Source organism: Hydra vulgaris, chromosome 09 (genome assembly GCF_038396675.1).
Source record: "Hydra vulgaris chromosome 09, alternate assembly HydraT2T_AEP".
Taxonomy (NCBI): domain Eukaryota; kingdom Metazoa; phylum Cnidaria; class Hydrozoa; order Anthoathecata; family Hydridae; genus Hydra; species Hydra vulgaris.
In genome coordinates this window covers 512501-527423 of record NC_088928.1, presented here as the reverse complement: position 1 = coordinate 527423, position 14923 = coordinate 512501, and the positions used below count along the sequence as shown (strand labels likewise).

General features: G+C 29.7%; 7 protein-coding genes across 7 annotated transcripts in view; 3 read left to right on the top strand and 4 right to left on the bottom strand.

The window, feature by feature from the left end:
* Nucleotides 1-43: 43 nt before the first annotated feature.
* LOC136084963 (uncharacterized) lies at nt 44-2248 on the bottom strand. Its single transcript, XM_065806366.1, has one exon. It carries the CDS (start codon nt 2246-2248, stop codon nt 44-46), a length of 2205 nt encoding a protein of 734 aa, XP_065662438.1.
* A 451-nt stretch (nt 2249-2699) lies between these two features.
* LOC136084962 (uncharacterized) lies at nt 2700-4904 on the bottom strand. Its single transcript, XM_065806365.1, has one exon. It carries the CDS (start codon nt 4902-4904, stop codon nt 2700-2702), a length of 2205 nt encoding a protein of 734 aa, XP_065662437.1.
* A 451-nt stretch (nt 4905-5355) lies between these two features.
* Nucleotides 5356-7461, bottom strand: LOC136084961 (uncharacterized). Its single transcript, XM_065806364.1, has one exon. It carries the CDS (start codon nt 7459-7461, stop codon nt 5356-5358), a length of 2106 nt encoding a protein of 701 aa, XP_065662436.1.
* A 206-nt stretch (nt 7462-7667) lies between these two features.
* Nucleotides 7668-8288, top strand: LOC136084960 (uncharacterized). Its single transcript, XM_065806363.1, has one exon. It carries the CDS (start codon nt 7668-7670, stop codon nt 8286-8288), a length of 621 nt encoding a protein of 206 aa, XP_065662435.1.
* A 451-nt stretch (nt 8289-8739) lies between these two features.
* Nucleotides 8740-10944, top strand: LOC136084959 (uncharacterized). The gene has a single exon (XM_065806362.1). It carries the CDS (start codon nt 8740-8742, stop codon nt 10942-10944), a length of 2205 nt encoding a protein of 734 aa, XP_065662434.1.
* A 451-nt stretch (nt 10945-11395) lies between these two features.
* On the top strand, nt 11396-13286 carry LOC136084958 (uncharacterized). The gene is made up of 2 exons (XM_065806361.1): nt 11396-12002; nt 12232-13286. Exons 1-2 carry the CDS (start codon nt 11396-11398, stop codon nt 13284-13286), a joined length of 1662 nt encoding a protein of 553 aa, XP_065662433.1.
* Nucleotides 13287-14312: 1026 nt separating this feature from the next.
* The window catches only part of LOC136084957 (uncharacterized), a 720-nt gene continuing 109 nt past the window's right edge, over nt 14313-14923 (bottom strand). Inside the window, exon 1 of the mRNA XM_065806360.1 lies at nt 14313-14923. This exon is cut by the window's right edge and continues 109 nt beyond it. Coding sequence (XP_065662432.1) covers nt 14313-14923 — 611 coding nt within the window.

Here is a 14923-nt window from a genome sequence, read left to right as displayed (position 1 = left end):
ATTTTTAATCGTTATAGTTTATATAAAATTGTTACTATTGACGTCAGCGGTTGAATGGCTTCTTTTGATTTTTAAATTTTAAAAATGGCGTCCAAAACATAGTTTTTACATATTGGCCTTCATCAAGGTTAATTCCGCCGTTTCGCGCAGAGCACATGTTGTTTTGTATTTCTAACGCCTCTCTAATTTTTCTTTCAAACTTTTTATTTTCTACTTTTAACGTTCTTGTTTTTTCCCAAATAATATTTTCTTTGCAAAAGGTTTTATGATATGCTAATGCAGATAGATTAGGCTTGTTTTCATTAATGCTCTTCTGATGTTGATGCATCCGCGTACTTACCTGCATTTTTGTTTCACCTATGTAGACTTTGGAGCAGTTGCATTTTATTATATACGTTCCAGGTTGGCTGTTACTTGGTAGTTTTGTTTTGTTTTTTGATGTTAATAAAGATCTTAAATTTGGGTTTGATTTAAATACTGCTCTGTACCCTGCTTTTCGGAATATTTTTCGAAGTTTTGGTGAAAGGCCTGGTACCCAAGGTAAAGACACTACAGGAAGATTGTTGCATTCTGATGGAATTTTGTTTTTATTTTGTCTTTTTTGATGGAATTGGTGTGTAATATTCCTCAATAGCTTTTCATCGTACCCATTTTCAATAAACATGTCAATTAAAAAATTTATTTCGTTTTGCAAATGATGTTTACTACAGATGGAGTAAGCTCTGTGGAGAAAACCTTTAAATATAGCTGTTAAAATATTTGGATCGTGATTTGAATGCGGTTTAATTTGAATGTTAGTGATTGCCTCTTTTCGATATACTTTGTACTCATATTTTCCTAGTGTGTTATTTGTAATGGTTATGTCAAGAAAGTTAAGCGTTTTTGTTTCGTTTTCAACTTCAATTGTGTATTGTATTGCAGGATGTTGTTGATTTAAAATATCTTGGAACTGTTTTGCTTGTTTGATGTTAGGAAATCTTGCATGACTATCGTCAACGTATCTTAAAAATGATTTTAGATTAAGTGCCGGATTTTGTGTCAAAGCCATTTTAATTGCATTATTTTCATGGAATTGTAGAAAAGATTCCGCGAGAACAACCATGAAAGAAAGTCCGATTGGTCCTGAGTTTTCCATTACGTGAATCTCATTGTTCCAATGAAAATAACATTGATATAAGCAAAGTTCTATGAGTTGCTTTATTTCAGGTATACTTAGTTTTGTTAAGTTTTTATATGATAAATTGTTACTTAATTGTTCTAAAAGTATAACGGTGGCTTCTTTTAACGGAATTGACGGGTACAAATTTACAACATCATAAGATACTTGAATATCATTGTTGGCGACATTCCAATTTTCAGCTTTTTTTATAAAGTCAAAAGAGTTTTTTAATCGTGTCGGATTTTCATTTAAGACTGGTTGTATTATCTTAACTAAGAATTCTGATATTCCGTGGTTTGGTGTGCCAATGGTAGAGATAATTATTCTCATAGGGTACGATTTTTCCGGTTTATGAGCTTTTATTACTCCATACATTCGAGGTGGGATAGGATCACTTGGATATATTTTTTCGTATTCCTCTTTAGAAAAACGCTGTTTTTTATTTAGTTTTGAAAGAAATCTTCTAATTTTTGCCGCGTAACTGGCAGTAGGGTCTTCACTAATAATTTTTGTCGGACCAATTTGTTCACGGATTTTTTCTAAAGCTTTAGAATGTTCAATTCTTACAAAACCTGTTCCTTTGTCAAACGGGTATATAGCAATGGTTTCATCGTTTTTTATTTCTCTAAAAGATATCCTCTGTTCTTTTGTCAGATTGTTATTTATTTTTTTCTCCGTTTTTAGTATTCTTAAAACATTTTTTCTTAAATTTTGTGCGTTTTCTACTTTGTTGTTGTATTCTAATTTTAACGCAGAAGACTCTGTTGTTGTTATAATATCCATGTATGGTATCGACTTTAAAGATGGTACAAAATTTGGACCAAGGTTTAGAAAATCATTGTGACTTATGGAAATATCGGTATCGCAAAGGTTTAAAACTGCGTCCTTTTTATATTTTGTTGTTTTTCTCGCAATATCTTTTCCATTTGCATGTTCACTTTGAAGTATGTTAAACTTTTTTATTAATCGTTCTTTTGATTTAACAAACATGCTTTCCCTTGATTTTTCAGTAATTTGTTCTAATTTAATATAGTCTTCTTCATTAAGTTTACATTTAAGAAAGTTTTGAAGTTTTTTAACATCATTCATAAAATTAAAGAATCGTTTCTTTGAATCATTTTTTATGCAAATTAAGAGTTCAAATCTAAAACGAAAAATTATACCTACTGCTCTTTTACTTTTTATTGGAGAGTTTATTCGTAACGATTTTGGAATAATTTTATGTTTTTCGCATTTTTGTAAAAAAAATGTATTGGTTTTTCGATTTAGCAACAGATTTTTTTAACGATTGTAATTGTTCAGTGCTTTTGTAGATTTCAGCTCCGTATTTAGCTGTAATTAGAAATTTGAAAGATGACATCTTGTATGAGAGTATATTACATATTATTTTAAAACATCAAGAAATACAGTTTCTCTCAATACAAATAATATTATTTTATAAGAAATTTTCGCTGGGTTATAGATACCAGCATCATCAGCTTGTAAAATGTTACAATAATTTTTAATCGTTATAGTTTATATAAAATTGTTACTATTGACGTCAGCGGTTGAATGGCTTCTTTTGATTTTTAAATTTTAAAAATGGCGTCCAAAACATAGTTTTTACATATTGGCCTTCATCAAGGTTAATTCCGCCGTTTCGCGCAGAGCACATGTTGTTTTGTATTTCTAACGCCTCTCTAATTTTTCTTTCAAACTTTTTATTTTCTACTTTTAACGTTCTTGTTTTTTCCCAAATAATATTTTCTTTGCAAAAGGTTTTATGATATGCTAATGCAGATAGATTAGGCTTGTTTTCATTAATGCTCTTCTGATGTTGATGCATCCGCGTACTTACCTGCATTTTTGTTTCACCTATGTAGACTTTGGAGCAGTTGCATTTTATTATATACGTTCCAGGTTGGCTGTTACTTGGTAGTTTTGTTTTGTTTTTTGATGTTAATAAAGATCTTAAATTTGGGTTTGATTTAAATACTGCTCTGTACCCTGCTTTTCGGAATATTTTTCGAAGTTTTGGTGAAAGGCCTGGTACCCAAGGTAAAGACACTACAGGAAGATTGTTGCATTCTGATGGAATTTTGTTTTTATTTTGTCTTTTTTGATGGAATTGGTGTGTAATATTCCTCAATAGCTTTTCATCGTACCCATTTTCAATAAACATGTCAATTAAAAAATTTATTTCGTTTTGCAAATGATGTTTACTACAGATGGAGTAAGCTCTGTGGAGAAAACCTTTAAATATAGCTGTTAAAATATTTGGATCGTGATTTGAATGCGGTTTAATTTGAATGTTAGTGATTGCCTCTTTTCGATATACTTTGTACTCATATTTTCCTAGTGTGTTATTTGTAATGGTTATGTCAAGAAAGTTAAGCGTTTTTGTTTCGTTTTCAACTTCAATTGTGTATTGTATTGCAGGATGTTGTTGATTTAAAATATCTTGGAACTGTTTTGCTTGTTTGATGTTAGGAAATCTTGCATGACTATCGTCAACGTATCTTAAAAATGATTTTAGATTAAGTGCCGGATTTTGTGTCAAAGCCATTTTAATTGCATTATTTTCATGGAATTGTAGAAAAGATTCCGCGAGAACAACCATGAAAGAAAGTCCGATTGGTCCTGAGTTTTCCATTACGTGAATCTCATTGTTCCAATGAAAATAACATTGATATAAGCAAAGTTCTATGAGTTGCTTTATTTCAGGTATACTTAGTTTTGTTAAGTTTTTATATGATAAATTGTTACTTAATTGTTCTAAAAGTATAACGGTGGCTTCTTTTAACGGAATTGACGGGTACAAATTTACAACATCATAAGATACTTGAATATCATTGTTGGCGACATTCCAATTTTCAGCTTTTTTTATAAAGTCAAAAGAGTTTTTTAATCGTGTCGGATTTTCATTTAAGACTGGTTGTATTATCTTAACTAAGAATTCTGATATTCCGTGGTTTGGTGTGCCAATGGTAGAGATAATTATTCTCATAGGGTACGATTTTTCCGGTTTATGAGCTTTTATTACTCCATACATTCGAGGTGGGATAGGATCACTTGGATATATTTTTTCGTATTCCTCTTTAGAAAAACGCTGTTTTTTATTTAGTTTTGAAAGAAATCTTCTAATTTTTGCCGCGTAACTGGCAGTAGGGTCTTCACTAATAATTTTTGTCGGACCAATTTGTTCACGGATTTTTTCTAAAGCTTTAGAATGTTCAATTCTTACAAAACCTGTTCCTTTGTCAAACGGGTATATAGCAATGGTTTCATCGTTTTTTATTTCTCTAAAAGATATCCTCTGTTCTTTTGTCAGATTGTTATTTATTTTTTTCTCCGTTTTTAGTATTCTTAAAACATTTTTTCTTAAATTTTGTGCGTTTTCTACTTTGTTGTTGTATTCTAATTTTAACGCAGAAGACTCTGTTGTTGTTATAATATCCATGTATGGTATCGACTTTAAAGATGGTACAAAATTTGGACCAAGGTTTAGAAAATCATTGTGACTTATGGAAATATCGGTATCGCAAAGGTTTAAAACTGCGTCCTTTTTATATTTTGTTGTTTTTCTCGCAATATCTTTTCCATTTGCATGTTCACTTTGAAGTATGTTAAACTTTTTTATTAATCGTTCTTTTGATTTAACAAACATGCTTTCCCTTGATTTTTCAGTAATTTGTTCTAATTTAATATAGTCTTCTTCATTAAGTTTACATTTAAGAAAGTTTTGAAGTTTTTTAACATCATTCATAAAATTAAAGAATCGTTTCTTTGAATCATTTTTTATGCAAATTAAGAGTTCAAATCTAAAACGAAAAATTATACCTACTGCTCTTTTACTTTTTATTGGAGAGTTTATTCGTAACGATTTTGGAATAATTTTATGTTTTTCGCATTTTTGTAAAAAAAATGTATTGGTTTTTCGATTTAGCAACAGATTTTTTTAACGATTGTAATTGTTCAGTGCTTTTGTAGATTTCAGCTCCGTATTTAGCTGTAATTAGAAATTTGAAAGATGACATCTTGTATGAGAGTATATTACATATTATTTTAAAACATCAAGAAATACAGTTTCTCTCAATACAAATAATATTATTTTATAAGAAATTTTCGCTGGGTTATAGATACCAGCATCATCAGCTTGTAAAATGTTACAATAATTTTTAATCGTTATAGTTTATATAAAATTGTTACTATTGACGTCAGCGGTTGAATGGCTTCTTTTGATTTTTAAATTTTAAAAATGGCGTCCAAAACATAGTTTTTACATATTGGCCTTCATCAAGGTTAATTCCGCCGTTTCGCGCAGAGCACATGTTGTTTTGTATTTCTAACGCCTCTCTAATTTTTCTTTCAAACTTTTTATTTTCTACTTTTAACGTTCTTGTTTTTTCCCAAATAATATTTTCTTTGCAAAAGGTTTTATGATATGCTAATGCAGATAGATTAGGCTTGTTTTCATTAATGCTCTTCTGATGTTGATGCATCCGCGTACTTACCTGCATTTTTGTTTCACCTATGTAGACTTTGGAGCAGTTGCATTTTATTATATACGTTCCAGGTTGGCTGTTACTTGGTAGTTTTGTTTTGTTTTTTGATGTTAATAAAGATCTTAAATTTGGGTTTGATTTAAATACTGCTCTGTACCCTGCTTTTCGGAATATTTTTCGAAGTTTTGGTGAAAGGCCTGGTACCCAAGGTAAAGACACTACAGGAAGATTGTTGCATTCTGATGGAATTTTGTTTTTATTTTGTCTTTTTTGATGGAATTGGTGTGTAATATTCCTCAATAGCTTTTCATCGTACCCATTTTCAATAAACATGTCAATTAAAAAATTTATTTCGTTTTGCAAATGATGTTTACTACAGATGGAGTAAGCTCTGTGGAGAAAACCTTTAAATATAGCTGTTAAAATATTTGGATCGTGATTTGAATGCGGTTTAATTTGAATGTTAGTGATTGCCTCTTTTCGATATACTTTGTACTCATATTTTCCTAGTGTGTTATTTGTAATGGTTATGTCAAGAAAGTTAAGCGTTTTTGTTTCGTTTTCAACTTCAATTGTGTATTGTATTGCAGGATGTTGTTGATTTAAAATATCTTGGAACTGTTTTGCTTGTTTGATGTTAGGAAATCTTGCATGACTATCGTCAACGTATCTTAAAAATGATTTTAGATTAAGTGCCGGATTTTGTGTCAAAGCCATTTTAATTGCATTATTTTCATGGAATTGTAGAAAAGATTCCGCGAGAACAACCATGAAAGAAAGTCCGATTGGTCCTGAGTTTTCCATTACGTGAATCTCATTGTTCCAATGAAAATAACATTGATATAAGCAAAGTTCTATGAGTTGCTTTATTTCAGGTATACTTAGTTTTGTTAAGTTTTTATATGATAAATTGTTACTTAATTGTTCTAAAAGTATAACGGTGGCTTCTTTTAACGGAATTGACGGGTACAAATTTACAACATCATAAGATACTTGAATATCATTGTTGGCGACATTCCAATTTTCAGCTTTTTTTATAAAGTCAAAAGAGTTTTTTAATCGTGTCGGATTTTCATTTAAGACTGGTTGTATTATCTTAACTAAGAATTCTGATATTCCGTGGTTTGGTGTGCCAATGGTAGAGATAATTATTCTCATAGGGTACGATTTTTCCGGTTTATGAGCTTTTATTACTCCATACATTCGAGGTGGGATAGGATCACTTGGATATATTTTTTCGTATTCCTCTTTAGAAAAACGCTGTTTTTTATTTAGTTTTGAAAGAAATCTTCTAATTTTTGCCGCGTAACTGGCAGTAGGGTCTTCACTAATAATTTTTGTCGGACCAATTTGTTCACGGATTTTTTCTAAAGCTTTAGAATGTTCAATTCTTACAAAACCTGTTCCTTTGTCAAACGGGTATATAGCAATGGTTTCATCGTTTTTTATTTCTCTAAAAGATATCCTCTGTTCTTTTGTCAGATTGTTATTTATTTTTTTCTCCGTTTTTAGTATTCTTAAAACATTTTTTCTTAAATTTTGTGCGTTTTCTACTTTGTTGTTGTATTCTAATTTTAACGCAGAAGACTCTGTTGTTGTTATAATATCCATGTATGGTATCGACTTTAAAGATGGTACAAAATTTGGACCAAGGTTTAGAAAATCATTGTGACTTATGGAAATATCGGTATCGCAAAGGTTTAAAACTGCGTCCTTTTTATATTTTGTTGTTTTTCTCGCAATATCTTTTCCATTTGCATGTTCACTTTGAAGTATGTTAAACTTTTTTATTAATCGTTCTTTTGATTTAACAAACATGCTTTCCCTTGATTTTTCAGTAATTTGTTCTAATTTAATATAGTCTTCTTCATTAAAGAAAAGAGGCAATCACTAACATTCAAATTAAACCGCATTCAAATCACGATCCAAATATTTTAACAGCTATATTTAAAGGTTTTCTCCACAGAGCTTACTCCATCTGTAGTAAACATCATTTGCAAAACGAAATAAATTTTTTAATTGACATGTTTATTGAAAATGGGTACGATGAAAAGCTATTGAGGAATATTACACACCAATTCCATCAAAAAAGACAAAATAAAAACAAAATTCCATCAGAATGCAACAATCTTCCTGTAGTGTCTTTACCTTGGGTACCAGGCCTTTCACCAAAACTTCGAAAAATATTCCGAAAAGCAGGGTACAGAGCAGTATTTAAATCAAACCCAAATTTAAGATCTTTATTAACATCAAAAAACAAAACAAAACTACCAAGTAACAGCCAACCTGGAACGTATATAATAAAATGCAACTGCTCCAAAGTCTACATAGGTGAAACAAAAATGCAGGTAAGTACGCGGATGCATCAACATCAGAAGAGCATTAATGAAAACAAGCCTAATCTATCTGCATTAGCATATCATAAAACCTTTTGCAAAGAAAATATTATTTGGGAAAAAACAAGAACGTTAAAAGTAGAAAATAAAAAGTTTGAAAGAAAAATTAGAGAGGCGTTAGAAATACAAAACAACATGTGCTCTGCGCGAAACGGCGGAATTAACCTTGATGAAGGCCAATATGTAAAAACTATGTTTTGGACGCCATTTTTAAAATTTAAAAATCAAAAGAAGCCATTCAACCGCTGACGTCAATAGTAACAATTTTATATAAACTATAACGATTAAAAATTATTGTAACATTTTACAAGCTGATGATGCTGGTATCTATAACCCAGCGAAAATTTCTTATAAAATAATATTATTTGTATTGAGAGAAACTGTATTTCTTGATGTTTTAAAATAATATGTAATATACTCTCATACAAGATGTCATCTTTCAAATTTCTAATTACAGCTAAATACGGAGCTGAAATCTACAAAAGCACTGAACAATTACAATCGTTAAAAAAATCTGTTGCTAAATCGAAAAACCAATACATTTTTTTTACAAAAATGCGAAAAACATAAAATTATTCCAAAATCGTTACGAATAAACTCTCCAATAAAAAGTAAAAGAGCAGTAGGTATAATTTTTCGTTTTAGATTTGAACTCTTAATTTGCATAAAAAATGATTCAAAGAAACGATTCTTTAATTTTATGAATGATGTTAAAAAACTTCAAAACTTTCTTAAATGTAAACTTAATGAAGAAGACTATATTAAATTAGAACAAATTACTGAAAAATCAAGGGAAAGCATGTTTGTTAAATCAAAAGAACGATTAATAAAAAAGTTTAACATACTTCAAAGTGAACATGCAAATGGAAAAGATATTGCGAGAAAAACAACAAAATATAAAAAGGACGCAGTTTTAAACCTTTGCGATACCGATATTTCCATAAGTCACAATGATTTTCTAAACCTTGGTCCAAATTTTGTACCATCTTTAAAGTCGATACCATACATGGATATTATAACAACAACAGAGTCTTCTGCGTTAAAATTAGAATACAACAACAAAGTAGAAAACGCACAAAATTTAAGAAAAAATGTTTTAAGAATACTAAAAACGGAGAAAAAAATAAATAACAATCTGACAAAAGAACAGAGGATATCTTTTAGAGAAATAAAAAACGATGAAACCATTGCTATATACCCGTTTGACAAAGGAACAGGTTTTGTAAGAATTGAACATTCTAAAGCTTTAGAAAAAATCCGTGAACAAATTGGTCCGACAAAAATTATTAGTGAAGACCCTACTGCCAGTTACGCGGCAAAAATTAGAAGATTTCTTTCAAAACTAAATAAAAAACAGCGTTTTTCTAAAGAGGAATACGAAAAAATATATCCAAGTGATCCTATCCCACCTCGAATGTATGGAGTAATAAAAGCTCATAAACCGGAAAAATCGTACCCTATGAGAATAATTATCTCTACCATTGGCACACCAAACCACGGAATATCAGAATTCTTAGTTAAGATAATACAACCAGTCTTAAATGAAAATCCGACACGATTAAAAAACTCTTTTGACTTTATAAAAAAAGCTGAAAATTGGAATGTCGCCAACAATGATATTCAAGTATCTTATGATGTTGTAAATTTGTACCCGTCAATTCCGTTAAAAGAAGCCACCGTTATACTTTTAGAACAATTAAGTAACAATTTATCATATAAAAACTTAACAAAACTAAGTATACCTGAAATAAAGCAACTCATAGAACTTTGCTTATATCAATGTTATTTTCATTGGAACAATGAGATTCACGTAATGGAAAACTCAGGACCAATCGGACTTTCTTTCATGGTTGTTCTCGCGGAATCTTTTCTACAATTCCATGAAAATAATGCAATTAAAATGGCTTTGACACAAAATCCGGCACTTAATCTAAAATCATTTTTAAGATACGTTGACGATAGTCATGCAAGATTTCCTAACATCAAACAAGCAAAACAGTTCCAAGATATTTTAAATCAACAACATCCTGCAATACAATACACAATTGAAGTTGAAAACGAAACAAAAACGCTTAACTTTCTTGACATAACCATTACAAATAACACACTAGGAAAATATGAGTACAAAGTATATCGAAAAGAGGCAATCACTAACATTCAAATTAAACCGCATTCAAATCATGATCCAAATATTTTAACAGCTATATTTAAAGGTTTTCTCCACAGAGCTTACTCCATCTGTAGTAAACATCATTTGCAAAACGAAATAAATTTTTTAATTGACATGTTTATTGAAAATGGGTACGATGAAAAGCTATTGAGGAATATTACACACCAATTCCATCAAAAAAGACAAAATAAAAACAAAATTCCATCAGAATGCAACAATCTTCCTGTAGTGTCTTTACCTTGGGTACCAGGCCTTTCACCAAAACTTCGAAAAATATTCCGAAAAGCAGGGTACAGAGCAGTATTTAAATCAAACCCAAATTTAAGATCTTTATTAACATCAAAAAACAAAACAAAACTACCAAGTAACAGCCAACCTGGAACGTATATAATAAAATGCAACTGCTCCAAAGTCTACATAGGTGAAACAAAAATGCAGGTAAGTACGCGGATGCATCAACATCAGAAGAGCATTAATGAAAACAAGCCTAATCTATCTGCATTAGCATATCATAAAACCTTTTGCAAAGAAAATATTATTTGGGAAAAAACAAGAACGTTAAAAGTAGAAAATAAAAAGTTTGAAAGAAAAATTAGAGAGGCGTTAGAAATACAAAACAACATGTGCTCTGCGCGAAACGGCGGAATTAACCTTGATGAAGGCCAATATGTAAAAACTATGTTTTGGACGCCATTTTTAAAATTTAAAAATCAAAAGAAGCCATTCAACCGCTGACGTCAATAGTAACAATTTTATATAAACTATAACGATTAAAAATTATTGTAACATTTTACAAGCTGATGATGCTGGTATCTATAACCCAGCGAAAATTTCTTATAAAATAATATTATTTGTATTGAGAGAAACTGTATTTCTTGATGTTTTAAAATAATATGTAATATACTCTCATACAAGATGTCATCTTTCAAATTTCTAATTACAGCTAAATACGGAGCTGAAATCTACAAAAGCACTGAACAATTACAATCGTTAAAAAAATCTGTTGCTAAATCGAAAAACCAATACATTTTTTTTACAAAAATGCGAAAAACATAAAATTATTCCAAAATCGTTACGAATAAACTCTCCAATAAAAAGTAAAAGAGCAGTAGGTATAATTTTTCGTTTTAGATTTGAACTCTTAATTTGCATAAAAAATGATTCAAAGAAACGATTCTTTAATTTTATGAATGATGTTAAAAAACTTCAAAACTTTCTTAAATGTAAACTTAATGAAGAAGACTATATTAAATTAGAACAAATTACTGAAAAATCAAGGGAAAGCATGTTTGTTAAATCAAAAGAACGATTAATAAAAAAGTTTAACATACTTCAAAGTGAACATGCAAATGGAAAAGATATTGCGAGAAAAACAACAAAATATAAAAAGGACGCAGTTTTAAACCTTTGCGATACCGATATTTCCATAAGTCACAATGATTTTCTAAACCTTGGTCCAAATTTTGTACCATCTTTAAAGTCGATACCATACATGGATATTATAACAACAACAGAGTCTTCTGCGTTAAAATTAGAATACAACAACAAAGTAGAAAACGCACAAAATTTAAGAAAAAATGTTTTAAGAATACTAAAAACGGAGAAAAAAATAAATAACAATCTGACAAAAGAACAGAGGATATCTTTTAGAGAAATAAAAAACGATGAAACCATTGCTATATACCCGTTTGACAAAGGAACAGGTTTTGTAAGAATTGAACATTCTAAAGCTTTAGAAAAAATCCGTGAACAAATTGGTCCGACAAAAATTATTAGTGAAGACCCTACTGCCAGTTACGCGGCAAAAATTAGAAGATTTCTTTCAAAACTAAATAAAAAATAGCGTTTTTCTAAAGAGGAATACGAAAAAATATATCCAAGTGATCCTATCCCACCTCGAATGTATGGAGTAATAAAAGCTCATAAACCGGAAAAATCGTACCCTATGAGAATAATTATCTCTACCATTGGGCACACCAAACCACGGAATATCAGACTTCTTAGTTAAGATAATACAACCAGTCTTAAATGAAAATCCGACACGATTAAAAAACTCTTTTGACTTTATAAAAAAAGCTGAAAATTGGAATGTCGCCAACAATGATATTCAAGTATCTTATGATGTTGTAAATTTGTACCCGTCAATTCCGTTAAAAGAAGCCACCGTTATACTTTTAGAACAATTAAGTAACAATTTATCATATAAAAACTTAACAAAACTAAGTATACCTGAAATAAAGCAACTCATAGAACTTTGCTTATATCAATGTTATTTTCATTGGAACAATGAGATTCACGTAATGGAAAACTCAGGACCAATCGGACTTTCTTTCATGGTTGTTTTCGCGGAATCTTTTCTACAATTCCATGAAAATAATGCAATTAAAATGGCTTTGACACAAAATCCGGCACTTAATCTAAAATCATTTTTAAGATACGTTGACGATAGTCATGCAAGATTTCCTAACATCAAACAAGCAAAACAGTTCCAAGATATTTTAAATCAACAACATCCTGCAATACAATACACAATTGAAGTTGAAAACGAAACAAAAACGCTTAACTTTCTTGACATAACCATTACAAATAACACACTAGGAAAATATGAGTACAAAGTATATCGAAAAGAGGCAATCACTAACATTCAAATTAAACCGCATTCAAATCACGATCCAAATATTTTAACAGCTATATTTAAAGGTTTTCTCCACAGAGCTTACTCCATCTGTAGTAAACATCATTTGCAAAACGAAATAAATTTTTTAATTGACATGTTTATTGAAAATGGGTACGATGAAAAGCTATTGAGGAATATTACACACCAATTCCATCAAAAAAGACAAAATAAAAACAAAATTCCATCAGAATGCAACAATCTTCCTGTAGTGTCTTTACCTTGGGTACCAGGCCTTTCACCAAAACTTCGAAAAATATTCCGAAAAGCAGGGTACAGAGCAGTATTTAAATCAAACCCAAATTTAAGATCTTTATTAACATCAAAAAACAAAACAAAACTACCAAGTAACAGCCAACCTGGAACGTATATAGTAAATGCCAACTACTCAAAGTCTACATAGGTGAAACAAAAATGCAGGTAAGTACTCGGATGAATCTACATCAGAAGAGCATTAATGAAAACAAGCCTAATCTATCTGCATTAGCATATCATAAAACCTTTTGCAAAGAAAATATTATTTGGGAAAAAACAAGAACGTTAAAAGTAGAAAATAAAAAGTTTGAAAGAAAAATTAGAGAGGCGTTAGAAATACAAAACAACATGTGCTCTGCGCGAAACGGCGGAATTAACCTTGATGAAGGCCAATATGTAAAAACTATGTTTTGGACGCCATTTTTAAAATTTAAAAATCAAAAGAAGCCATTCAACCGCTGACGTCAATCATAACAATTTTATATAAACTATAACGATTAAAAATTATTGTAACATTTTACAAGCTGATGATGCTGGTATCTATAACCCAGCGAAAATTTCTTATAAAATAATATTATTTGTATTGAGAGAAACTGTATTTCTTGATGTTTTAAAATAATATATATATATATATATATATATATATATATATATATATGTGTGTGTGTGTATATATATATATATATATATATATATATATATATATATATATATATATATATATATATATATATATATATATATATATATATATATATATATATATATATATATATATATATATATATATATATATATATATATATAACCTTGGACCTTTAGTTTCTGAGGCAGAACTTTAACCATTGGACAAAGCTGATCAAATAAAAAAAATTAGGAGATTGAAAAACTCAATTCAGTAGCTTTTGAGTAAAAATGTTTAATGTGATTTATTTCAAAAAATGGCAGGAGCTAATAAAAGTCAGATTTCAAGTCAGACGATAAAAGGTTTTTATACTTTTTTGATGTTTCTCATTTAATTAAAACAGCAAGAACATTCTAGAGCTGGTAAAAGCAATCACAATTGTGGTTGCTTTTACCAATTGTGATTGCTTATATCAGCTTAATTTATTCAATTGTGAGTGTGAAATCAGAAAAGAACACAGTATTAAAAACACTTACAAAGTACATAGTATTAAAAAACTTTTTTTCTAGCTTTTGCATTTGCAAAGATATTCTCAACTTCTTTAACATCCATTGTTGATGCTGTTTTATGCTCTATGTCTAGTAATGCAAGAGGATGTAGTCTGCTTTGAGTGGTTGCATTTCTTTTGTAATCTTTAATTATTTTTAATTTATTAAAACTTCTCTCCACACTTGCAACCGTTACGGGTAATGTAAAAAATAAAAGAACTGTCATGTAAATTTTGGAAAAATCACTTTCCAATACACTATATTTGGTTGTCATTATTGCTAGCTGTTTAATTGTCATTGTGTGCTTTAAATCTAATTTTAATAATGTGGTAAGTTGGACAAATTGATTAGCTAGGTTGGATGTAAATACCTCTAGATATTTGCAGCAAAGTGTATCACAAGCTTTTACCATATTTTGTTGCGACATTGTTAATATATTCTTAGGTTCAAGAAATGCTAAATAATGGTTGATAGTTCTCATTCCGTTGAAACGTTTATGGGTTTGGACAATTATTTTGTCAAGTGTGTAATAATAAACTTTTACCTTGAATATTTCTTCACTATTACTAAAACGATAATCTGATGATAATTCATCAAAATGACGTTTAACAA